Below are 26,855 nucleotides of genomic sequence, written 5' to 3'. Positions count from 1 at the left end.
CTTTGGCAGAAAAAGGTGGAACATCACCAAAGACAACCAGTAAGCACTGATGAGAGGATTTGCAGGTCAGAGTACCTCTAGACACGTTGTGAAACTTTGGTTTGGTTAATAAAAGTGACTTATTTTGCCTAATGAGACCTTCGGTTATTGTCAGTTAGATGTGGTTTCCACTCCATTTCAATTCAGCACACACAAGGGCGCATGCCACTTAAGCCAACCTGAATATATGTCTCTGTGCGGCACATAGAAAATACCACATGTATCCCCAGCACAGTGGTGGAAGAAGTACTCAGATCAGAAGTAAAAGTAGCAATACCACAGTGTAGAAATACTCAAGTAAAAGTCCTGCATTCAAAGTTTTACTTAAGTAAAATCACAAAAGTATTAGCATTAAAATGTGCTTAAAGTACCAAAAGTAAAAGTATTCCTCATACAGGGATTGGATTATAATTATTGATACATTAATGTGTAAGCATCACTAATGTTGCAGCGGGTAAAGGTGGGGATCATGTTAATTACTATGTATTAATAAGTACTTGTATTAATAAGCTGACTGCAAAGTAGCTAGTAAGTAAAGCTATCAAAATAAATGTAGTGGAGTAAAAGTATAAAGTAAGTATAAGTACCTCAAAATTGTACTTAAGTACAGTACTTGAGTTAATGTACTTTGTTACATCCCACCACTGCCCCAGCATTGTGACAAATACTATAATAATAATATATTTCACTTGGCTTGTAGTGGCTGAATTAAAATATCAGATTTACTGTACTCTCTCTGCCAATACTTAAAAGCTGTGAAAACATCAAATTGAAGATTACCACAGCATCTCCACTACCTGCTACTGTTTGATTATCAGCTGATAAAGATTCATTAAAATACCTGCCACCTTAAATGCCACCAGCACTCCATTTCAGAGGGTTTCCCCGCCCTTACCACTACAAAACAAGCGGCACGCCAGCACAGCCAAACATCAACTCCTCTATCTTTTATTAGTTTTGTTGCACATGTCAGGATTTGTACCTGTTAATTTGTGAAGTTTGGCAACCTTATGTAATTCCCAGCATAGCTTTGCCCATCGTCAGCCAGAATAACACCTGTGTTGTTGTGCAGGGTCTTTTAAGTTTGTGATATACTGTATATATTTTTATACCTGTTTTCTCCTTGTTTGCAGTTAAGTTAAAAATGGATCGCAACGTGACTCTGATTCTCTTCTTCTTTGGTAAGATCAGGAGTGTTATTTACATAATATTTTGGATAAAATGTGATTTGTTTTTTGGTTTGGGGGTGTCTGCATTTCTGTACCACTATGTCTTGTTACTTATAGGCGAACAAATACACACAATACTACAATATTATTGGCCAAAAAGCATTTTCCTCATAGACCACCATTATAAAAGTGACGTCTGTAAAACTGTTGACAGGATACCTCAAACTGCAAACAAGTTCAATTATGACTAAACCTAGCTGTAAGTTGTAAGTGTGTTTTAAAAAAAGCTCACTAGCCGTTCGCGGGTTCGCAGGTGCGGTAAACATTTCCATGGTAACATGTCATGGTGCACCCTGGAGTCTACCTCTACATCACTGCAGCTCAGTGAGAAGCCACTGGAGGTCCACAAAACACAAGATTTTCTGCTGGTGTTAATTTGTTCTTTAGGTCTGTTGTGCTCTCTTTTGGCCAACGTATTATTTATGATAAATATACCAGTCTAAACATATATATGCCTTCTATCATCAATCCCCAGGATTTTGCATCCCCTCGTCTCTCGTCCTTCGTCAGTTCCACTATGTCAACCTGAAAATGAACTGGACCGGCGCTCAGCATTACTGCAGAGTGAAATACACTGACCTGGCTACCTTCGAAAGCATGGAGCACATAAGCAGGTTGAACAGACCTACATTGGACACCCCAGTGGCATGGATCGGACTGAGGGATGACCCAAAATCCTGGAAGAGAATCGTGGGCAATGACGGCAACTCCTGGAGATGGTCAGCAACTGGTGAAATGAGCAAAACTGGTTATGAAAACTGGCTGTCCGGCGAACCAAATAATGTATATGCAGAGTATTGTGCGCAGATGAACTCAGGCAGTTTATGGAATGATGTGTCCTGTGAAGACTTGAGAAGTTTTGTTTGTTATACAGGTAAGAAAATATTTGTTTAATGGATTTTCCCCACTGACTTAACCTGTCAGGAACAGATGGGCTCCAAGACACACACCTGTCCATTAAAGGTGGGGTATGCAATTCTGGAGAAATCCAATACTGTGACAAATACCATGATACAGGGGACAACAACACAACAAGTAATATAACCAATGTTAACTAGGTTGTGGGTTAGCAAACTGTCTCTACAGTTGCTGCTGCGAAGTTAACAGCCAGAGAGGAAGAGACGGTTTTCCAGAGCCAGCACAGCAGCTCCAGACAGCGACACTCACAACTCTCCTGCTGCTATAGCTAACATCACAACAACAGCACATCTTGACAAACTAGAAAGTAAGCTGAATGTCATTGGGCAAGTAATTTAATGTTACCTGACACACAAATCATGGCTGGAATAGTGTTGTGTGGCTCGGTTCGAGCCACTTTGTTTGTTTCCCATTTACAGAGCCAGGGCTGTGTACAAACACCAGAGGGGTTTTTTCAGCGCACACTGAACGGTAAGCTAGCGGACCGTGAGGAGATATTAGCTGAATTTGACAAAAAGACGTGTATTGGATTAGAATCGCATACCCCAACTTTAATGAATTTCGTACAAAATGTCACAGCCACAGTATAGCGCTTTGTAGGTGCATCTTAGTTTTCCTAGTAACCTCGTCTGGTGCCATCTAAGTCTGTTTTCACACTGGGTTGATTTACTCTGCTCTGAACTAGGTCAGCAACTAACAAATATCTTTATTAATAATTAATCTGATAATATTTTTTTCAATTAGTTATTGTTTGGACTATAAAATGACCTAAACTAATGAAAAATCCCTTCACAGTTCCTAAGAGCTGAAGGTGACTTGAGTCTTGAATGTCTGCCAGCTACATTTTATCTTTCATTTCACGGTCCGTGACGTGTTGCCAATCTGTCCACGCCACGGCTGGCATCATGGCGGCGGCGAAAGTCGGGAGTAAGCACCAGAGTCCTTTGAATACGATGTGTCACAGATAAAAGCTAGCCTTGTAGTAGTGGAAGGTGATAAAATATGTGAAACATTTCTCAAGGCGAAAAATCCCATGAATCTGAAAGTCCTTTTGAAAAAAGCGCATAAGAAGGCTAACCTAGCTTAATTTACAAGGTAAGGGAGAGCGCCCAGCACCCCTCCCCCGACAGAGAAGCTCACGTTAGACCCTGGCCAGGCAGTACGAATGTACTGTACTGCAGTATGATGCTTTGTTTTTACTACACAATACTTTTTCTGACCTTTTTGAATCTCGCCTCTGACAAATACCCCATATCACAAATAAAAACTAAAACTACACTAAAACTAAGCATTTTCAAAAAATATAAAAACTAAACTAAACTAAACTAGCAAACCTGCTTTAAAGTTAAAACTAATTAAAACTAAACTGAAACTGAAAACAAAAAGTTAAAAAAAAATAAAATAAAATAAAAAATAATGACAAATGCAAAACTATAATAACCTTGATTGTTACACTGGCTTCACTTCTATCTATTGCAGAGACAGAAACAAATGAGAAGACCTATGTGTTCGTCTCAACTCCGCAAACGTGGACTGACGCCCGCGATTATTGCAGAGAACACCACACAGACTTGCCTATGATCGAGAACTCTGTAGAAAACACAAATGTCTTTAATGCAAAACCAGCCAGTTATATAATATGGATTGGTCTGTACCGAGTGCCATGGACTTGGTCCGACAACAGCAGCAGCTCATTCAGAAACTGGCAAAGTGGAGCGCTAAATAACGAGGCCCTTGTCCAGTACTGTGCGACTGAGAATGCTCTACATGAATGGGATGACAACGACTGTAAGCTCGAATACGCTTTCATCTGCCATGAAGGTGATTGTTCACTACAGCACAAAGAAATTATAAAAAAGTTTGTTTCTAATATGTTGTAATTCACAGTATGTGTCTTTGTTTTGTGATTACGTGTTTACTGGATTGTCCAGATCGACTAAAAGTGCAGAACGTGGTGAGGATGAAGATTCAGACTGGCGCTGACATGACAGATCTGGCTACTAACACCCAGATCTTCGAACAGGTAAAAACCTCTTTCTCTCTGTCTGTTTCTTTGAAGTAGGAAAATTACAGGTGATGAGAAAAATGACACGAGGCTATATAGAGTCTACTATTGTAGAAAATGGTACAGAAAAGAGAGAAACGGTCTGTGTATTTGTTTTATTCCTCTTCAGCTTGGTGCAGTGCTAAAACGTTTGGGACTAGTTGACTTCAAGCTGCAGTGGAAGATTCAGCCCAGAAAACAGGAGAAAGAGAAACTCACAGGACCTTAGTGCATTTTACATTTTTAACATATTTGTTTGCAACTCAGCCATCATGTTTCAATAATTGATAAATTAAGATGATTGGATGACACATTTGATGACCAATAATGCTGTTAATCTAAAATACACCTTTTCTTCTGAATTATGATATAACGACTTTGTTGTGTTGTTAATGAAGTAGTAGTATGTATTTAATTATAGTAGACTACAATAATATAATAATATGAGATAGTTAGGCTTTTTTGTTGTGTGCCACACATTGACTTATATTTCTTGCTGCAACCCCGTCTCCAAGAAATTACATTTACATACAACTAATTTGCTCCAGCAAATGTGTTTTGGGGTGAACATAATGCGTTCCTGTGTAATTTTTATTAACATAAAGAGGAAATGTTGTTAATTGACATATGTGGCAAGTCAGAAAATGTTGATACTATGTTCACTGACAATGTATTTCATTTGTTTTCCGCTTGTAGTGACTACAGCATTATTAAGCTTTTATCAAGGTTATGTTAAGGCATTCGCAGTATGGAACCCCAAAATGTTCAATATTAAATAAATAACAATTACATTTTGAAATAATAATCATATAACTAAGTTGTGTAAAATACATAAATGAACCAACAATTTGTGAAATAATTGAAAAACTTATTAAAACTCCACTCATTAATGTTATTTCTTGATTCATTTTCATAATAACCCATAATAATAATTGGGTGTCATTTTTATTTCATTTTATTTCAACACACAGACACAGTAATTAAACTTCTGTAGCTTTTAAGCCTTAGCTTAACAAGGCTGCTCATGCTACCAAAATACCGAAGCCGGCTTGTGAGCTTATTACTCGGCATCAAAGTGAAGCGTCTGTCTTAGCATTGTTAGCTAGCTCCTGTTGGCTTGAGCAACCATCGAGAAAGTCTGTCTGTCTTTTTGATCTTCGCAGAGTTGCGTGTCTTTCTCTGAGAAACATCTTTCAAATCAAAACGCTGCCGAGGTAACTGTGAATTAACTAGCTAACCGCTGCCGCTAACATTGCCGCTTCACTTTGATGCAGAGTAATAAACCAACCAACACAACACCACCCCGCCTAGCTAGTTTGCCAGCTAAGTAGGTAGCACGTGCAGCCTTATTAAGCTAAATTAATAAAATATGTTATGTTATGTCTATGAGCAAACCAAAACTGAGAACATATTGTGTTATTTAGCACACTTTCCATCCCGAGCAATATCACCCTAAACCGGAGGAGAGCTCAGAGGTCTGTTTATTATTATAAATAGATCTTATTTCCTCTCTGTCCCAGAGGAGGACAGAAAGTGTCACCTGTGTGATTTGGATGAGGTTAAGAATGAAATGCATTTTGTAATCTACTGTCTTTTTTTTTTTTAATCATGATCTATGAATTAAGCTTTTCCTGAAAATGTCTGCTGGACATCCCAGTCTGTTTGATATGACAGATGATACCACCACTTTGACATAGCTCAGCTTCTGTTAAATGCCGACCATGAAAGTACGAAAGCACTGTGTGTTTAATTTGTTAAGTTAATATCTGATCTAATGTGTTTTTCAGCCTGGACCAAAGTGTCGGACTGACCATCCCTGACAGCATGACTTAAACAAATTTACTTTTTAATTCATTATGCAGCCAGCAACACTAGGTGACCTTCGCCTAATTCCTCATTTGCATGTGAAAATTAGATTGTCGTTAAAAAAAAAAAAGCAGCGACAACATTTGACTTTGTGTTAGGAAACGTTGAGAATAAAATTTTAAATTATAGTCCCCGAACATCAAATTATTTGGAATATCACTGTGCTTTGAAGTAGTAATTATGGTCAACAGAAAGAAAAGCAATATTTCAGGTCCCACTGCAAGATATAGAATTGTGTTGCTAGTGAATAGTTTTCCCTTATAAGGCATTTCTTAAAACACAAATTAAAATACTGCATCTTTATCTTCTCTTTAAAATGTTTTCTGAAAAGATTGTGCACGTTTGTCCCTTTGGTATCCTCATACTAAACGTAACTAAATGAAGGTTTATTTTGAAGTATGTTATCTAATATCTAAAGTGGTTTTTTACATTTATATCACACTTATATCATGTTTACACCTATAATAAATATGTTTGTTAAATCCCTCTATACACATTTCTAGAAAAAAAATCCACCTTTTAACTTTAGACTGAATTATTAATTATATTATTAATCAACTTCTACATTTATTTTTGATTGCAGCACTTTTTTTTTGTTGTTTTCTTAGTAATTTGCTTGAAATATTTTCCAAACTGACTTACTGGCTTTACAGAGACAGGTGTAAACGTGTTGTTTTGACATAGCTCAGCTTTTGTTAAATGCCTACCATGAAAGTACGAGAGCATTGTGTGTTTAATTTGTTAAGTCAATATCTGATGTAATGAGTTTTTCAGCCTGGACCAAAGTGTCGGACTGACCATCCCTGACACCACACCTCTAGCATGACTTAAACAAATTTACTTTTTAATTCATCATGCAGCCAGCAACACTAGGTGACCTTCGCCTAATTCCTCATTTGCATGTGAAAATGAGATTGTCTAAAAAAAAAAAAAAAAAGCAGCGACAACATTTGACTTTGTGTTAGGAAACGTTGAGAATAAAATTTTTAATTATAGGCCTCCGAACATCAAATTATTCAAAAAAGTGAGAAAACATTTCACTTTTCAACACATCATGCTACCAAATCTCATTTTGTGTTTGGCTATCGTCACGTAATCAGATTCCTCATTTGTATATTTAAATATAAGCCTTTCCATAAATAGCAGCATAGCACTGGCTGTATCTCATTGACGTCAGCAGATGTTTAACTGCAGATCTCAGTGGTACAAACTTTCAACACTCGTCACCTGGATTTAAACCTGTAAGTATAACATTTTTTAGTGAGTTACTTGGAATATCACTGTGCTTTGAAGTAGTAATCATGGTCAACAGAAAGAAAAGCAATATTTCAGGTCCCACTGCAAGGTATAGAATTGTGTTGCTAGTGAATAGTTTTCCCTTATAAGGCATTTATTAAAACACAAATTAAAATACTGCATCTTTATCTTCTCTTTAAAATGTTTTCTGAAAAGATTGTGCACGTTTGTCCCTTTGGTATCCTCATACTAAACGTAACTAAATGAAGGTTTATTTTGAAGTATGTTATCTAATATCTTAAAAGTGTTTTTTACATTTTTATCACACTTATATCATGTTTACACTTATAATAAATATGTTTGTTAAATCCCTTTATACACATTTCTAGAAAAAAAATTTTGACTTTAGACTGAATTATTAATTATATTATTAATCAACTTCTACATTTATTTTTGATTGCAGCACTTTTTTTTGTTGTTTTCTTAGAAATTTGCTTGAAATATTTTCCAAACTGACTTACTGGCTTTACAGAGACAGGTGTAAACGTGTTGTTTTTAATGTAATTTGGCTGAATTGGCTTGTAACTAGAAACAAGTTTGTGTGTGATCAATGTTGCTCAGCCAACACACAACATGTCTCGTAGTTCATCAGCAAAAAAGCATTCTAGCGTGGATTTTTCAGAGGGATGGATGTATGAGATGGATTTATGAAGTACCTTATTAATGCTAGTAGGAAACAGTTAATATGTGGTTTTTGTTATTTTCTTCTGCTTTTCAGTAAATTCACACATGGATCATAAAGGGTTTGTGGTGTTAGTCCATTTTGGTAAGAGTGAAATTTTATTTGTTCTTGGGTGGTTGTGTGTTTCAGCCCATTTATTAGAAATCATGTTACCACTGCTGACAATTTTCCAAAGTATTCTGTAGTGTTTGATATTTTTTAAGTGTTCTACCATTCGGGCAGCCATTACCTTCGAATCATTTAACTACAGTATAAAAATCAGCTTGCGGTGACTTTAAACTGGCTCGCATCCATCGCAGTGAACATCATTAGTGCCTTTAGTGTGTCACACAGCTACGTTAGAAATGAATGGTAGTTGTAAGTGTGCATTAATTTAAAAAGGCTGCAACACAGTACCACAAGACTATAGTAAAACAAAACACAAACAAAAGTTTATTTTCATCAATCATTTTGAAAGATAGAAAGTACCAAAAGTCTATATGTGATGGTGAGATAAAACACTCTCTGGTTCCAAACCAATGGTTGATTGATCTCTTTCTTTACTTAATTATATTTATGATGAATTATTATTTAATTTGAGTGTCTCAATTGGATTGAAATGAACTGAGTGTGAAATTATTTATTGCCCTCAAAAATTATCACGATGGAATGAAAGAAATAGTGTCTTTGGCACGTACAACTAACCATCGATCCCACCATGCAATACATCCGACTTTAAAGATGCAAACATTACACTCGTGTAACCCCACACCTGTCAGTGATTATGCAAAATGACAATAGTCAAGTTTCCATCTAAATGTAGCTCAAATTTGCAGACAATTGACCAAAAAAAATCAAATTAATGCAGGTTTCCACTACTGTTATGTGAATATTAGAAGTTTGGGAGCATCGAGATGAACAGTTGGTGGTGCTTATTCTCCAGTCGGGCGCCATTAAACCACTGCAGAAGAAGACAGCGGGACGAGATGACGTAATTAAAAGAGGATCAGTTAAACCTCAAACAATGGAAATGTGGAAAACATAATGGAAATATTGTATTTATGTTGTTTCATGTGTTGATTTGAGGAATGTTACCATCTCTTCATCACTCCACACGGATCTTTCGTCTGCCGCCATTTTTAGTCTCTTCAGGTACGAGTGAAGTTTAAGTCACATGCTTCATGTACGTCATGAATATTTGCCAAATCTGATTCCATTGCCCTTCTTCACATTTTGTTTTTATCAATACACCAACAAGCATAAAAATTAATTTCTGCTGTTTCTACTAAAAAAAAAATGTTTTTGTAAATTGAAAATGCACTTAAAAACAGGTGGATGGAAACGCAGTTTTCTAAAGTAAGACTCTATTAATTAAAAGGTTGTTTCCAAGTAAGTAGCCCAACTTTTCTTTTTAGCATGGCAATATTTTTGATAAATGTATACGAATGCAGCCGCTGATTGTGCCATTACTGCTGTGGCAGAGGAACTGAACATATTAAGCACTGATGTTTGGGTTAATCGCAGTCAGCACTCACCCCCTCCAACAGATGAAGGTAGTCTGTGTGAATGTGGACATTATTCGATCTTGAAACCCTAGTCTGAAGTTGGTTATGACACAGGCTTTGGGAAAAAATAATATTAACGGACAGCTTCTGTCCAACCTAATTCAGCTAATCCAACCCAGCAGGAATTACTTGCTAGTTTATGATTTAAATAATCAGACTCCATGATTTCTTGCCTTGTAATCAGAAGAAATGCATCATTTCATAAAAATTGGAAATGTGATACTGTAAAAGTGGAACATCAGCCAGGAAACATACATAGTACCAAGCTAAACAGAGATCAGCGGGGTGGCAGCTCACAATCAGCCAGTGTAACCACATCGCTCAGTCTTTGTCAGCAAGCCTCTCAGAATGCGATCGAAACAATAATAATGGAGATTTAGAAAAGTAAAATTGACTTCCTACTTTTTTTCCCAAAGTCTCAGTTTGTTGTTGGAGCAGCTGATAACAGAACAGAAAAGACGTCTAGCCGTCTGTTAAAACTGAGCTAAATTTTAATGACGTTTGATGAATATAATTTAAATGGGATCTGCTGGACAGATTTCGTGGCAAAAGCGCACAGAAAGTGAAATCTTTTAATGGCGGCTTGTCTACCTCCACCTACAACCCGGATTCGTCTGTACCAGTCTCCAGATAAATAAGCCCTCTATCATACGTCCTCAGGATTTGGCCTCATTTCCTGCTCTCACGCCAGCCTTCGTGAGTACCACTATGTCACCTTGAAAATGAACTGGACCGACGCTCAGCATTACTGCAGAGTGAAACACGCCGACCTGGCAACCATTGGGAGCATGGATGATATGAGCAGGCTAAAAAGACCTAATATGGACACCTCAGTAGCATGGATCGGGCTGAATGATGATCCAAAATACTGGAAGGAAGTTATGGGCAATGACACCAACTCCTGGAGATGGTCAGCTACTGGTACAACCAGCAAAACTGGTTACCACAACTGGCAATCAGGTCAGCCAAATTATTTTAAAGGAAAACAGACCTGTGTGCTGGCGGACATGAATGGATCATGGGATGATGAAGACTGTTATCTTCTGAGAGATTTTGTTTGTTACACTGGTAAGACAAGATTTGCTTTAACTGATTTAATTTATTCACTCAGCCTGTCAGGGACAGAGAGACAGCAAGCTGCACAAACACATGCACTTTGTCTTTGCGGTTTTAAAGTAAAATCAACTGGCGCCATCTTGGATTTCAAATGGAGAATTAGCTTAATGCCAATAATGGCTACAAAATTCAATCTTACACTGTTTTGTGTTTACCCATGACCTGCTTGATCCTGTCTTCCCCAAAGTATTATGGACTTTGTTTTTAGATGTCTTTTAGACAAGACTTTAATCCAATTAAAGTCCAATCCATTTTAAATTTTATTAATGAACAACAACATGAGGGAAAACGAAAGAAGTCTGAATACGAAGCCACTTATTCTTAGTGAGATATGTTCCCAGCATATTCATGCTTAACTATATCTACTCGTCTCTAAGTAGCTAAGATTGAACGTTAAGAAACACTACATTCTCCTCAAAGCTAATGCTCTGGCGCTTCTAACGCTAGCTTTATCTTTTTTCTATTGTAGCTACAAATCCTACAGGACAGAAAACATATACTGTAATTGACATCAAAATGATGTGGAAGGATGCCTGGGCTTACTGCAGAAGACACCACACAGACCTGGCTATGATAGAGAATGTTCAGGAAAACACAAAGATGTTGTCAATAACGTCAGCACGTGTTGTGTGGATCGGCTTGTACCGAGTACCATGGAGGTGGTCCGACAAGAGCAGCATCTCCTTCACAAACTGGGCAAGTGGACAGCCTGATGGTGACCAGTACTGTGTGGCTGAAACGTCAGGTCACCTTATGTATGACAACCCGTGTAACCTCAAGCTCTCATTCTTCTGCAATGGAGGTAAAAGAAACTATAATTCACACACACACCTTTTCTGTTTATTCTAGCAATGTTAAAATATTTCTCTCCTTGGTTTGTGGTCATATGTTTGCCCTAAAAGTGAAGATGACCGTGGTGAGGATGAAGATTCAGACTGATGCTGACCTTTCAGATTCAGCTACTAACGCCCAGGTCCTTCAACAGGTGAAACTCCCTCAAATGTTATCCCTCTGTATCGTTTCTTAAAGAGGAACTCTGACAAATTTACACATCAAAGTCTGTTTACAGGTTACAGGGGAGTACTGCTGCAGATGTGAAAAAAAGCTGTGTGAAATTGGATATATTGCCTCAAGTGATGTCACTTGAGTCAGCGACGGTTAGGGCTGAAGGCTAAAAGTTAGAATATGTTAAAAAAAATCAGGGGTTGTGAAGATTAACCAAACAAGATACAATGTGTTAGCCCAGTTAGTGAGACTTTGGCAATTTTTTAACTTTGGACAGAGCCAGGCTAGTTGTTTCCCTCTGCTTCCAGTCTTTATGCTAAGCTAAGCTAATGGCCTCCTAGCTCTAGCTCTATACCTAATTGGGAAGTGCACCGATTTTACACATCAATGTCTGTTTACGGGTCTTGGGGAGTACTACAGCACACGTGAAGTTTGGACAGAGCCAGGCTGCGGCGAGTCTGATAAATTGAAACTAACCACTTCAACTCTCTCTGTTGTCGAGTTGTGCTTTTGGGTCCAGAATCTGTGTACCATAACATGGTCTTCTAATACTTTATAATTTATTCCTTCTTAGCTGGGTGCAAATGGGGGACTAACTAACGCCAAACTGAAGTGGAAGATTCAGTCAAGAAAGATGAAGCCAAACACGAAGACATCTATTGTGACTGATAATAGGTTTCTCCTTAATTAATGAAGCTGTATGAGTTGTCTTATCAAACACAGTAGATAACGTTCTGTCATTACATACACTGTAAAAACAAAACAAATCAAATCAAATGTGTTTGTATGTGTATTTGCAAAAATCCATCAATCTAGTAAATGATGGACAGTATGAATAACTCCACTTGTCACCACAGAGATAATGTCTTAACCACTGTTCTAAACTAAGATGACCACAAGAAACTAGAAAAATAGATGATAATTCAATCACAGATTCCCTTTTTGCGTGCGGTAAGTTGTTATAGTACAGGCTGTCATTGAGATGAAAGTAACAGCATGATACAGTGCATGAAAATAACTGTTTCAGTGGAAGAAATTCCATTCTTCCCCTTTGTGCATTTTCACTTATATTTTCGTTGGAATCAAAGTTATCTTAGTTTAACAATCATGTCCACTGTAAACTGTGTGTGAACTGCTTTTTCTGGTATTTTGTGTGTTGAAAATCATTATTAGCCATCCTAGCAGCATGTTACTGTGGATGGCAATGTCTGTTGGTCTTTCACTTTCGAGTTGGTACGTTCAGTTGGTTCATTACCTGTTGGAGCCAAATAAACAAAAACGGTCCAGCAATCAAATTTGCAAGAATGACGCAAGGCGGCAACTCACTTTTCTCTCTGTCTGAAAACGCCTTTAGTCTGGTTTTTGTCAACATCTGTACATTTCAACTAAAAGAAAACTATGATAGGTAATAGCATAATAAAAATAGATACTTTAGCTTTTCTTTTTAAATACAGATGGGTTTTTTATATTTTTAGTTGTAAAATTATATTGTTTTTTTATTTATTTTTTCTCTTACTATGTTTGCTGTGTCCGTGTATGTGAAAACCTTTTAGGGCTTTCTGTTGTTGCCTGTTCAATAAATTCAATGTGGTACATACAGTTTGCTACTGATCTCTTTACAACTTGTGAAATGTATACTCAATTAACATTCCTTTACTGTGAAGCTATAAAACACATATATAAATGGCACATTTGCGTCATTTGCAGAAATCCAAACTGAAAAGGCAGGTGGGTGTTTTGCCCCTTTTTGTTGCCATGGAATTTTTGTAGCTTTGGTTTTGGCTGATTATCAAGGCTGTGACATATTTGTTTTTAAGAGGTGTAACACCAAATACTTACAGGTGTAGCACTGGTGCAGTGAAGAGAGAGAGAGTATATATTTTCTGTAGACCATAGATTATGAAAAAAAAAACATTTATCTTTGACCAACAGGGACAGTGCACAGCTTCTTAGCTGTATCAGAGTAAGCTATAAGCTAATTTTCATCTGTAGTCCCTTTGCAGGAGACAGAGAACATTTCTGCCAAGGAAATCAACAACTGTAGTATACAAACACATTTACAAGACAATAACATGGTCCAACATCGGCCACAACGAGCAACAGCAAGACGCTCGTATGACACAACATCTGCAACAACAAGGTAAAATCACTCAATGAGACAACAGCAGCAAGATAAAAGCCCACTTACAGGACGGTAACATATGCAACAACATCATTAGCAACAACAACAACAAGACTTCACAACATTAAGACACCACAGAAACACAGCCAGGTTTCACTACACTGAGAGACATCAGAGGGCTGTCCTACGAAGCATGTTCAACATAGTCAGGCTTTCTTTGCGTGAGCTGGCTCCTAAAGCCCCAATCAGAGATAACGGGTATCACAACTGGTTATCAGCTTAATTTGTTAACCCAGGCTTGAGGCTTGAGGCTCTGTGTGCATTTGCATAAAATGGACCAGCCCTGTCTCCTAGAAATTACATTTATATGCAACTAATTTGCAACAGTGAATACGTTTTGAGGGAAATGTAATCGCTGCCTGAATTATACCGATCGCTGCTTCAGTTAAGACTGTTCCTGTTTTCGTTATAATGGACAGCTGTGAAGAACAGGCCTATAAAACTGCAAATAAGGCAAAAGAGGACTGCTGGCAGAATAAGTTAAAATATTTATTTATTTTAGTGCACTCTCAATGCCTCGCGCTTGTTTCTAACGTGGCAGCTGCACATTCAGAGCTATGAAACTTTAAAGTTGAAGTTCGTAAGACAAGATAAATCAAAGTGAAATGAATTTTATTGATTGAATATTATCTGTGATAAATACCAGTAGACTAACCGGTATTCTGTTAGCTGCATTAGTGTAAAACAGACCTGCATAAAAACATCATCCAAAGTGGTCTGTAGTTGCTGAACCTTCATCATTCTGTTGAAGGATGGATAATCTGCTGTGTAACATTTGTTAGTGTGTGTGTGTGTGTGTGTGTTAATATTACAGATTTTCTCTATCACCAACTGAATGCATGTAGGTTCCCATGACAACGTGATGCATACAGTTTGCAATAGGCCGACTGTAACTGCCCGGCTTCGTTCGTTTGCATATATAACGTATTCCCTCAGAGAGAATATCTTTAGGCCTAGATGTGGAGGCCACAGGCTGAGGGGAGTGTTGCACATTTTCCTCTTCCTGTGAAAGAAATCAGCAAGCGAAGCTACTTAATTACTTTACATTTTTGAGGTCGCCTGAAGCAGTTAAGCCTACGTGCAGACTACCACAAGCCTGTCATTGATGCATTAGGCATAACTGGGTCCGCAACGTCACCATATGATAAAGATAAATTTACCCCCACAGCCATCCCTGAGTGCACGGACAGTGTCTCCTCATCATTGATCTTCCACCTGGAGAATGATTTAAGAGAACTGCATAAAGTGGATTCAACACATCAGCAAACATTCATAAGAGTACATGACACCTTGCTTTGACTGTGTGGGGGTGAACAAGGCTCTGGCAAAAGCATAGCGTCTCCTTCGACTGTAAATTAGATAAAGACTTTTCACACCTCTTGGCCACTACAAATATGCATTTAGTCCTCAACCACCAAACCATTTATACACACCCTGGACAAACAAACCAGGATCAGAGGAAACATCCTCTCCATTATTGGCCGACCTTGATTGCTGGAGAGGATCTGGTGGAGCTGGCGCCCCTCCAGTCTTCCTCCTCTCATTTGTTTTACTGTTTGCTTCAGGTGAGATTATCACTTTAAATTTTACACAGCAGATCATCCATACACAAAAAAAAAAGATGAGGCACAGCGACTACAGACCACTTTGGAGGATGTTTTTATGCTTGGTCCTGATTTGCTGCCAAATCTGTTTAACACTGCTGGTACCGCAGCCATTAGAACGCAGATTAAAACATGTATTAGTCTTTTATCATACTTACCATTGAACTTGTGTTTTGATATGTCGTATTGTAAATTTGTAGTGGTGCAATTGTTTAGGGTTACTTGTCGGATGGTATTTTGTTAAAACTGTATTTCAAATTGTAAAAAAAACTAATAAATAAATACTTTGAAAAAAAAAAGATTAGTCTATTGGTATTTATCACAGACAATATTCAAGTAACACAAATAATTTCACTTAAAACTTAAGTGATTTCCACGCATCCTTCATTATGGGACAGTGTCAGCCCTAAATGCACTTCTTGAGTACAATGTTTAAATCTGCTGCATCAACTTTAAAGTTTAAGAGCTCTGAATCTGCAGCTGCCACGTTAGAAATAAACGGGAGGCATTGAGAGTGGTAAAATAAATATGTAAACTGCCAGCATTCCTCTCTTGCTTTTTTTGCAGCAACAGTGTTGATTTTTGCTGTGTTAACTGTTTTATACTCTTCATAGCTTTCCATTATAAGAACGTGTTCCTCTTGGCTAAAGTAAGCAGCACGCGATTGGTCCATTTTGTGCGGAAGAAGAGTCAAATGACGCGCCAAATGCCCCCTTTTATGGAAAGAGCCTAAAGAAGAAAGAGAAATCCACATGAAATATAGTTAATGGTAGTTTTTTTCCTCACTCTATAGTATTATTTGAAATAATCAATGTTTTTTATATTAAATTAAATCGATTTTTCTGTTGACTGATTACACATTAATTAAATTTCATAATATTCTCACAACTGGATTTGCACTAATCGTTTACAAGGATTGTAAAAATGTTGCTTTAGATTACAGGCCTCTGACTACAAAAGATGACAAAACATTCTACTTTTCAATGACCAAACTTTAATATCAGGTGCCAGTCAGGGTGACCTTTGACAGATTCCTCATTTGCATATTCAAATATGTGCCCCTTAAAATGCAGCACAGCACTGGACGCTTCTCAGAGAGGTCCCTTAAACGATCACTGGCAGGTGTAAGTGATTCCAACTTTGGGCAATTTGCTGGTAAGAGCTGAAATGCTGGATTTCTTCTATTAGCGTTCTTAATAAGGTATATTACTGTAATTGTCTTCAGATGTTGTTTATTTTGTTGATCATGGGTTTGCATGAGTTATTTTGTTTATGTTTATGTTATATAATTTAGTGTATTGATGAACTCACTAACCCAGTGATCAGTCATAGTTGCCAGAATGCTTTGAACAACACTAGAAACAGGTGTAAATGTACTGTTTAATTCAATTCAATAAAATTTTATTTATATAGCACCAGTTCATAACAGAAGTTATCTCATTGCACTTTTCCTATAGAGCAGGTCTAGACCGTTCTCTTTATAATATTAATATTATTAGGGCCCGAGCAGCGACAGCTGCAAGGTCCCTAAATTTGACACACGCGTCAGAAGTGCGTGAAATAGATATCTGATAGAGGTCTCACGCATGAGTCTGGCAAAACAGCGCCCCTAACAGTTTTAAAAGTGAAAGCCCCTACCTTTAAATCTGACCTAGATGTATGAAATTTGGGAGGCAGATGTATCACCCCAAGACAAAAAAGCCTCTTGGAGCCATATCCTAAACCCAACAGGACGTTAGCCATTTTGAATTGAATGTGCACTTTTAGGCCATTTTTTTTTTTACCATTTACAGGCTCTGTACTTTAATGAACTCCTCCTAGAGAATTCATCGGATTGATTTCAAATTTGGGCAGTGCAATCTAAAGACCTTCGGGATAAAAAGTTCTTCAAAGTTTGTGCATAAGTTAAATGGCATGTCTGTGGCGTGGCGTCGAATTTTCATGATTCGCCATAAAACAGAAAGCACTTTCGAACTGGACTGTGCATGATCAGATCTGTCCCAAATTTCACGTTTGATAAGAGTCCCGCCCTGAAGACATCTATATGCCAAAATTCAGCTACTGGTAACAGGAAATGCCATGTTTCATACACTGATGTGTCTGATGTGACATTTAACTTCTCCGTGCAGCATCCAAAACACATGAACATTCAGAGCTGCATCGTCCGACCTCCGGCAACGACACCACGACAAAGGCATGCCTCGACGTATATAATAATAATAATTATTATAATAATAATTATTATAATATTTACAATTAAAGTTGCCTGAATGGGCTTCAAAATATGTATTAAAGCTACAACTATTTTGTGAATATTTGACCAGGTCTGAAACCACGGCTGTGCTCACCAAAAATGTAACGTGTCCTGTATGCACATTAATTGTTTCAGGGTGGATTTTTGCTTTAATGTTTGCTGTCTTGTCTTAAATTATAGTTATTGATGTTGTTTTTTTCCTTTGTAGTGAAATCAGAAATGGATCATAAACTGATTTTCATTTTCCTCTACTTTGGTAAGAGTGACGACTGTGAATTACATAATGTTATGGTTTATGGTTTCCAGTTCACATGCACCACACAACAGAAAAAGGTTTCCTTTGAATTGTACAGCTGAGCAACAATGGCCTGAAAAAAACAATAATTTACCAGGAGGGTAGAGCTCAATTTGGTATAAAAAAAATACGTATACTCCTGTGAAGTTGTGGAACCTGATGATTCAATGACCATCATCATTTTGTGCAGAACGCAAAATGTTAAAGCTGTATGAATTCCCCCAAATAGCTTGCATTTGATAATGCATTTTAATAATGTCCTTACTCAGCTACTTGCCTATTGGTTAATTTGAGGCTGATGAATAAAAACAAAATCCTCATCATTGTCAATTTTCAGAATTTCAGTATTTTTTTCACATACTGTATATATATATTTGTGGAAATAAATTATTTTGATTGCTAAATTGTGCGCTCATTTTAGCAATGTGTGTGTTTCAATAACCTGTGTGCATAGATTGGTAAACCAAACTCACAGATTAGGGCAAACTTTAAATCACAGCTTCCGGGAATATGCATGATGGTATTCAGTAAAACGCGGAGAGTTATAATTCTGTAAAAATATGAATGAATAATGTGATGAAGTAGTGTTATGTACGGTGGCTGACAAGGGCGAACACACTGCAACTTAAGAAAACAAATGCAAATACACACAACACAACCAAATCCAGACACGCGCTGCAAATACACAAAACGACATGGAAGTGTTTCCAGAGGACACTAAAAAGTGCTGAACACGGCTTGGAAAGCTTGTTGTTGCCACTGTTTGTTTTATACAGTCTATGTTTGTGAGTCATGAAGTTACTGAAGTCGGGTCGATGTATCATCCACGTTTATGTTGTGGGTTTCTGACTTCTGCCACTGTAGTTTTCCAACCTTTTTTTCAAATTCCTTCAAATTGACCTTAATTTTCAGTTTTAAAAATGCTTTCCAAACTTTTTCTTTGAATCTGCGTGTTCCCGCGAGGTGAGTGCATGCTGCAGATCAGACTGTGCAAAGTGGAGAAACAGTAACCTGCAAAACAAAATAACAGAAAAACAATGAATGGACCCGAGTCACAAACGTTTTTAGTGTCCTCTGGAAACACTTCTGTTGTCGTTGTGTGTGTTTGCAGCGTGTTCCTCTATTTGGTTGTGTTGTGTGTTTTGCAGCACACGTGTCAAATAAATGAAGATGTTTTCTTAATTTGCTTGTGTTTTGTCTATTTGCATGTGTTTTCTTAAACTGCAGTGCATTTGCCCTTGTCGGCCACCGTAGTTATGCAGTATCTAAGTGATTTACCAACTAAATGACAGCACATACTAACAGCTGGTGTCAGAAAAATTGTTAAAATACACTCTGAGTGCTGATTGTCAGTCTGTTAAAAGACACATGCTACAACATTCTACAATTTTCCAGACACCGATTATTAATCTGTGCCTTCATTTCGTGGGTCTAAAGATTAAATAACAAATTATATTACCGTAAAACTACCTGGCCCCCCCACCTATTTTATTCTGAAGGTCAGAGGTCCATATGGGAAATCTTATCTTTCCCGTGAACGCATCTTTACAGAGTTGTTCCAAATACATTTTTCACATTGCGGATTATTAATACATGCCACTAAAATAACTTTAGTGGCTTTCCAGTAAAGGAAGTTCGGTGATTATGTGTTGACACATACATTGTTTTTTTGATTTTCTACATTTATTGCAGAACCCAAAAGTAATTTGATTTTATCAGATGTTACAGATATTTAGTGATTTCAACAGAGTCCAACTGGGTCACCTTGAAAATGTTACAGTAAGCAATCCCAGTCAAATTCGTATTTCTAATATTCCCTATATCATCAACCCTCAGGATTTGGCCTCACCTCCTGCTTTCTCCTCCCCCCTCGCAAGTACCACTATGTTCACATAAAAATGAGCTTCATCCAAGCTCAGAATTACTGCAGAGAAAAATTCACTGACCTGGCGACCATTAGAAGCATGGAGGACATAAACAAGTTGAACAGACCCAGTTCGGACACCTCATTGTTATGGATCGGACTGAGTGATAACAAGAAATCTTGGATGAGTGCTGGTGATGACGCTAACTCCTGGAGATGGTCAGTGACTGGTCAAACAAGCAAGAGTAGTTATTTCAACTGGACTTCAGGCAATCCAAATTTTGGGTCTGCACGGGAGTCATGTGTGGGAATAGACCTTCAAGGAAGATGGCATGATGCCAACTGTGAAAATAAACACCCAAGTGCTTGTTTTGGTAAGACAAAAAATTTATGGTAATGGGCTTGAACTGTGAGGGAAAAACAGACAGCAAGGCTAATGTGTGCATTGCTCACAAACACACACACACACACACACACAAATGATCTACTATAGTAATGAACTTTATTTTAAGTTGCACAGTCCTGTCCCTCACTGTCCCCTGCTCTTTATTGGATTTTGGTAAGCTGACACTCCAGCAACCTCAGCCAACATCACATGAGATAGTGCTACATTTGCCAAAAATCTCGATTAGTCCTTATCCTAAAAGCCTTTTCTCTTGTATCGTGTGAAAATATACTGTTTGAAAATAAAACCAAGTAGCCTATATGAGCTCAGCACCCAAACAGGTTTATGTTAGAACATGAATAAGAGTCTGATGTTACATTTTTACTTGTAATACCAGGGCTAACTAACTCTAAAAAGCTGCTTCTTTATTTCCATGACTCTTACATCATCAACTGGTGAGGATGCTCACTTTTTGCCTGCGACATGTAGCTTTGGCTTCAGTCTTTTAGCACAATTTGTGGCCATCAAGTGCATATTTAAGACACCTTCTACAAGATTCTTGTTATAAAAACAGTCAACTGGAAACATTAACAAGTCAGCCAGGGACATAGTTTTCAACCAACTCATTGAACTTGAGAGGTTCTAGCTTAATTGGCTAGCTAGTTATTTAAAAACTGCTTGCTGAAGTTGTCATGTCAGCAAGCTGAATCGACAGTCGTCTGCTAGAAATGAATGAGGTGGAATATTGGAAAACATATTAACTGGCATATTAGCCTACTTGCTGCAAGTTAGCCCAACAGCTTGGAGAAATTTTCAGAAGCTTTGGGAAAGTCTCATGAATAAATAAGAAACTATTCAGCCAAAGTTTAAAATTTCACTCACAGCAGAAATCCTCTTGGTATGAGTTGCGTTCTATTTCTATTCTAGCACTTTCACGTAATCCTTTAATAGTGGGAAAGTGTTTTTGAAGCTGTGCACCAATCGTTACAGAAACAGCAGAAATATAATGAGAATAGCGTTTGACATAAAAGATGGCGCACTAACATGATTACAGTAATTGTTACATTTGTTTCTCTTCTTTCTGTAGATATAAATGCAAACGGAAAAAGCTATGTGCTCGTCCCCACTCGGCTAACATGGAAAGATGCCCAGGCACACTGCAGACGGTTCCACACTGACCTTGCAGTTGTCGAGAACGCTGAGGAGAACGAAGACGTCCAATCCCTAATCACAAGTTTTGTGTGGATTGGTTTGTACCGAGAGCCATGGACTTGGTCAGACAAGAGCAGCAGCACCTTCAAAAACTGGAATCTCAACAAGCCAGATAACTTTTACGGCACAGAGCACTGTGTGGCTGAGTATCCCGGTCATGGATGGGACGACGTTGATTGTTCAGTCAACCGTGCCTTCTTCTGCCATGAAGGTGATGCACAGAAATTATTTTTGCTTCTATCAAGCTAAATTTGCAGTTCATTAAGTAAAATTAATCTATCTTTGGTTTGTGATTGTATGTGTACTGGGCTGTCAAGATCCAAATTTGAAGATGATGAAGATGAGGATGAAGATTCAGACTGACGCTGACATGGCAGATCCAGCTATCAACACCCAGATACTCCAACAGGTACAACTCCTCTTCTTCACTTCTTCACAAAAAGAGAGCAAAAGCATTCTAACGTTTCTTCTCCCTCGTCAGATTGATGCCGTACTAACAAACCAGGGACGGACTGACGTCAAGCTGCAATGGGTGATTCAGCCCAGAAAACAAAAGGAGGAGAAAGATGAAATATAATGTTTTTCAATGAGTTGCAATAACATGCTGCATAGTTTCATAAGTGACAGTGTTTGTAGTAACAGTGTAGTAAAATTAAGTAATGCTTATCATGCACTTATTGTAATTTTAAGGCTTAAGTAGTCTTTTCAGACTTAAATATATACACCTATACAATAGCGTTGTTGTATTCAAATAACATTAGGAATGAAAATGCTGGATTCTTGTCTAATATTTACCTGTATTTTGTAATTTCACCTAGTTTGAACTAATACCCTAAATAACTCAAGCAATTCAAGCCAAAGTTAATATTTTCTGCAAGACTGACCTATTTATTTTGTACAGAATTTAGCTTTTATTTCTTTAATATTGATGAAATATTTTAGAAAGAGAAGACTGTTTGTAATATTTATGTAAATGTGTTAATAGGAAATGTGAGGATTATTTCATTCAGTTTACATTCAATGAGCTGTTTGGCATCAAACTCAATATTGAATCAATATGACCAAAGCAAGGACACGCAAGACAGATTAATATCGATCACTGTAAAATATCACTATTGCTAGTGACAACTGAGAAATCAACAATGTTGTGTGCAAGTGCATACAAAGACAATTAGACTGCCAAGTAAGTCTAACAAAGGTTGACGAAGGTCATCGCCGAGCATTTGGGAAGATAAGGAGCTCATCTCAGTCAAATCATTTTCTATATAAAGGTAAATTAGACATTTGCAAATCAGATTGCCTTGCACATCTTCTGTGATGTACTTGCACCCTGGCCAGGCAGGAAAATTATTAGTTTTGCATTTAACTTGCATTTGAAGGGACACTGATCTGGGGAGGACATTTGAAACTTTGAAAACTTTGAAAAATTTGCATTGCTCAAACTGAGAAATCATTTGTCAGCTTGCCAGCTGTGGAAGAAGAACAACTTTTTGTCTTTGTTTTATTTAGGTCCATGAATTGTAACCAGGCCTGGAATTTTGTAATTTTAGGGGCAAGGCCACTTGGCCTTTTTTTTTGAGGGCACAAAGGCCACATGTGAGGGCATCAAGGCCATAAGTAGTGTAGTTCACATATTTTGTCATATATCAGATTTATGTATGGGATTGTTGTATAATCACCTGAAAATAAGAATCGTTGTGTTTTCGTTACCTTAGAATAAGCTGTTTGTATCTACGGAGGGAGCGGGTCCCCTTCCACTGACTTCGCCATGTTGCACCGCCATGTTTCTACAGTAGCCCAGAATGGACAAACCAAACACTGGCTCTAGATAGGGCCGTTTGTGTTTTTCACGAGTTTCGCGGCCACCGTAGTTTCTCCTACATGCTTGGAAGGGGAGGGTGAGGCGAGCTGTATTCAAATGGTTGCAAACTGTAATTTCACCACTAGATGCTTTCATGTTTACATCTACAGTAAGCATATATCAATGAATACAACAGGTGTGAGTGTGGATAACTTAAACCATCCAAGGATGAGTTGAAATCTGATGATGTAGTTTGTTAAACTTTTTTTAGGCTCAATATTCTAAAAATGAAGAAAAGATGTATTAGTTTGACTAGTGTCATTGTTTTAAAGTTAGGGCCATGTCCCAAATATCTTATTGGCCCCAGATGCTCCAAATTAAAATGGTCTTATTTTTCAGCTATTTAATAGGCCTTTAGTAAAAATCCAATCCAACTTCAAAGAGGAGTTTTATTTACAGAGAGCCCTTTGAAACCTGCTCAGTCCCTGTCATCCTGTTGCTGCTTGTGTGACAGTGAAAATACAGAGATATATTGCACTAATAAATAACCCCTCAATGGTGCCAGGCTCCAAGTAAAGGTTTACAACTGGTTGTAAAGAAGCAAAAGCAAGGCTGACTGCTCTTACTTACCATTTGGTGCAATGCCATATTTGGACAAAATGCTGGGGAAATGCACAAAATGACAGACAAAAAGGATTTTACAGCTTTAACAAACCCAAGATGTGTTTTTTTGTGTGAGGTTTTGTGTATTTAGGGTAGATTTTCTTGATGACTTTGACCAAATCGTGACAAAAACCTAAATAATAACAGAAAAACTCTAAAAGTAAATTGTTCTTAATGTTTTTGTTTTGTATATTAATATTGAGCATATTTATATTGAGTGTTTATGTGGCACAAAAAATCTAATTTGAAATTGAAACCTGATTGTATTGCCATGAAATTTTGTGAAAATACACAAGATAGTTTCTTATAGTCAGAGATACAGTAACGCAAAGACAAATGAATGTTACCGCAGGAATGCAAGTGACAAGGTACACAATTTGGTCCAGAGTAAAATATCTCCACAACTAGTGAAGGGTTTGCTATGAAATCATTCATGGTCCTCGTTGGATAAATCCTAGTAACGTTGGTGTTTCTCTGACAGTTCATCTAGCGCCACCATTAGCTCAAAATTTGCACTTGTCCAACACAATCACAGGTCCATCATGATTAATGACCGAACTCCCATCAAACTCAACTGTACTTTAAGGTTAATGTCAGTGCTAAAACATGCTAAATTAGTATGTTAGTATGCTAACAAGCCAGCATGTAAATATTACATGTGAATGTCAGCATAATAACATCCAGTAGTAGTCTCATGCATGCTAACTGTATGCTAATGTTAGCATTCAGATCAAAGTACAGCTAAGGATGATGAATGATGGGTGATTTGTCATCCACTGCGTGGGAGACAATCCCAGGTGCTTCTCATAGAAAAGCTTAGGGAAGCAGTTGTGTGCAGCACATTATCGGAGGTGGGAAAGTTAACCAGACATACATTTGCTAAACCAACCGGTAAGTCTTCATCCTTGAAGCCTTTTCTCTTGTAAAACCAAAAACATGGTAATAGAAAACATTTTCAGTAAAGCATAAATCTTATCTTTGTGTCCAAGTTTTTTTCCGAGTGTGGAGTGGGCTCGTTGCTGCCCCTTGTGGGCTGATGGGGGACAAACACTCACTACAATCGGGTCTCACCACACATTGTATAAAAGAAGTCACTGTGACGTCGTTACAGTGTGACGTCGTTACAGTGTGACGTCGTTACAGTGTGACGTCGTTACAGTGTGACGTCGTTGCAGTGGGTGCTTTCTTGTCTCTGGCCACAGGGGACGATAATGAGCTCATTACGTCTTGGTGCGTCAGAATGAGGTGAAGTAGATGCTAAACTTGAAAACGTACTTGGACAAGCTGCACAAACTTGGGATTCATACTTTGTTGGGATTGTTTTCAAACAATACGTTTCGGTTTTGTGAGTGTAGGCTTCAAGGATGAGGACTAACTGGCTGGTTTGACAAATGTCAACGTCTGGTTAACTTCCCCACCTCCCAATAAAGAGCAGCGCATAGACGCTTCCGTGAGCTTTTTTATGTCCAGGATCTCCCACAGGAATGACATTCCCAGCAGCCTCAGCTGTACTTTGTGTTTAGTGCTGATTAGCAAATGTTAGCATGTTAACAAACTAAGATAGTGAACATGGTAAACAGCATGTTAGCATGCTGACATTAGCATTATTTCAAAGCACAGCTGTGCCTAAGTACAGCCTCACAGAGCTGTTAGCATGGACTCTTAGTCTTGTCTAATCAGAACAAGTCTTTATATCCCAACCCGCTGCCACAAAAATATTGATGAATGGCTGAATACATGCACTCCTACCACAGAATGAAAACACACGACTGAATGAATATTGGAAAGAGCGATCAAGATGGAGAGCAAGAAGAAAATGTGAGTGACGCTAAATGGGACAGAGAGAGGAGGAGGAAGATGAGGAGCCAGGGGAGGATGGATGAAGGAGAAGGGAGGACATGGGGAAGACTGAGCTGGGAGGGAGGTCCAGCAGCAGGCTGCGGGAATGTTTCACATGCCTGTCCTCTGGATGACCTCGCCTCCCTGGAGTGTGGGAGATACTGGGAGTAATTAGCCTCCTTTAACATTGGATCTGTGCTGTCTCTACGCCTCAGTGGGGTTAGCAGTGGCATTGAAGGAGATCAAGTGTATTTATATTTTTAAACAAAACAGCTTTGGCATTCTTCTTTGGCACCACTCGCCTGTATCACTCTGTCTCTTTTTAACTGATCAATTTTTAGACGATGCATTAAAATCCTTTTCTATGTATTTCTTTTTAGTTTTAGGTTTTTAGGGCAGGGGAGTTGTTTTCAGTCATTTCCAGTTGATGAATGCTGTAAATTAGGTCCATTATTTTGAAGTGGAACAGATTTCCTTCCCCCCACCCACCAACCCATCTTGCAGCTGACCTACTTTATCTTCTGGTAGATTTAATTATGGATCCTCCTAACTGCAAATATTTCTCACTTAAAGTCAAGGATCAAGAATTGAAGTGGACGTGAATGAAGAGAAACAGAGCTTAAAAAGTATTGATTTTGTAAAAGGCCACATGGTTTCAATCATGAAATGCCAATACTGGAACATTAGTGTTATCTGCTTTGCTTTGAATGTCCTTTATTTAAAACAGACAAGTGTCCCTTTATGGCCATAAACCATAAATCCAGAGCTAAAAACCCGTATGTTCTCCAGCATGCTGAAGCTAATCTCACTTCACTTTTTGGGGGGGAGCAGGAAGAATATTTCCCTTAAGTTTAGGAATAATTTGAATATCATCAACGTTCGGTGAAAACAATGGTTTGATTTTCAGATCAAAAGGTTTACAGACCATAATCAATGGTTGTGAAAATTCCACCTCTTCTTATATTAATAAAAATCATTTTAAAAGTCATCTGAGTATTTAAAAAATGCATTCCCTAG

At 37.9% G+C, this 26,855-nt stretch overlaps 3 protein-coding genes across 3 annotated transcripts; all 3 read left to right on the top strand.

The window, feature by feature from the left end:
- LOC122882153 (macrophage mannose receptor 1-like) lies at window positions 1-5,125 on the top strand. The gene is made up of 6 exons (XM_044209235.1): window positions 1-65; window positions 1,173-1,220; window positions 1,744-2,142; window positions 3,666-4,007; window positions 4,118-4,209; window positions 4,361-5,125. The coding sequence occupies exons 1-6, from the start codon at window positions 50-52 to the stop codon at window positions 4,457-4,459; spliced, it is 996 nt and encodes a 331-aa protein (XP_044065170.1). The 5' UTR covers window positions 1-49; the 3' UTR covers window positions 4,460-5,125.
- A 5,184-nt stretch (window positions 5,126-10,309) lies between these two features.
- On the top strand, window positions 10,310-13,389 carry LOC122881648 (C-type mannose receptor 2-like). The gene is made up of 4 exons (XM_044208106.1): window positions 10,310-10,686; window positions 11,204-11,536; window positions 11,637-11,719; window positions 12,314-13,389. Exons 1-4 carry the CDS (start codon window positions 10,341-10,343, stop codon window positions 12,428-12,430), a joined length of 879 nt encoding a protein of 292 aa, XP_044064041.1. The 5' UTR covers window positions 10,310-10,340; the 3' UTR covers window positions 12,431-13,389.
- Window positions 13,390-21,367: 7,978 nt separating this feature from the next.
- LOC122881283 (C-type lectin BpLec-like) lies at window positions 21,368-22,152 on the top strand. The gene is made up of 3 exons (XM_044207294.1): window positions 21,368-21,746; window positions 21,853-21,944; window positions 22,017-22,152. The coding sequence occupies exons 1-3, from the start codon at window positions 21,368-21,370 to the stop codon at window positions 22,110-22,112; spliced, it is 567 nt and encodes a 188-aa protein (XP_044063229.1). The 3' UTR covers window positions 22,113-22,152.
- The last annotated feature ends 4,703 nt before the right edge of the window (window positions 22,153-26,855 follow it).

The sequence above is a fragment of the Siniperca chuatsi genome, linkage group LG9, assembly GCF_020085105.1.
Source record: "Siniperca chuatsi isolate FFG_IHB_CAS linkage group LG9, ASM2008510v1, whole genome shotgun sequence".
Taxonomy (NCBI): Eukaryota; Metazoa; Chordata; class Actinopteri; order Centrarchiformes; family Sinipercidae; genus Siniperca; species Siniperca chuatsi.
The sequence above is the reverse complement of the archived record's forward strand: the minus strand, read 5'-3'. Positions and strand labels throughout refer to the sequence as shown.

What these genes read in the sequence shown, in the direction of transcription:
- LOC122881648 (XM_044208106.1), top strand. Translation starts at nt 10,341, where the DNA reads ATGAACTGGACCGACGCTCAGCATTACTGCAGAGTGAAACACGCCGAC. An exon ending in AGATTTTGTTTGTTACACTG is followed by an intron (nt 10,687 to 11,203) that starts GTAAGACAAGAT and finishes TTTCTATTGTAG; the next exon opens with CTACAAATCCTACAGGACAG. An exon ending in CTCATTCTTCTGCAATGGAG is followed by an intron (nt 11,537 to 11,636) that starts GTAAAAGAAACT and finishes TTGCCCTAAAAG; the next exon opens with TGAAGATGACCGTGGTGAGG.
- LOC122881283 (XM_044207294.1), top strand. Translation starts at nt 21,368, where the DNA reads ATGATTACAGTAATTGTTACATTTGTTTCTCTTCTTTCTGTAGATATA. An exon ending in TGCCTTCTTCTGCCATGAAG is followed by an intron (nt 21,747 to 21,852) that starts GTGATGCACAGA and finishes TGGGCTGTCAAG; the next exon opens with ATCCAAATTTGAAGATGATG. An exon ending in ACACCCAGATACTCCAACAG is followed by an intron (nt 21,945 to 22,016) that starts GTACAACTCCTC and finishes CTCCCTCGTCAG; the next exon opens with ATTGATGCCGTACTAACAAA.
- LOC122882153 (XM_044209235.1), top strand. An exon ending in TCTGATTCTCTTCTTCTTTG is followed by an intron (nt 1,221 to 1,743) that starts GTAAGATCAGGA and finishes ATCAATCCCCAG; the next exon opens with GATTTTGCATCCCCTCGTCT. An exon ending in CGCTTTCATCTGCCATGAAG is followed by an intron (nt 4,008 to 4,117) that starts GTGATTGTTCAC and finishes TGGATTGTCCAG; the next exon opens with ATCGACTAAAAGTGCAGAAC.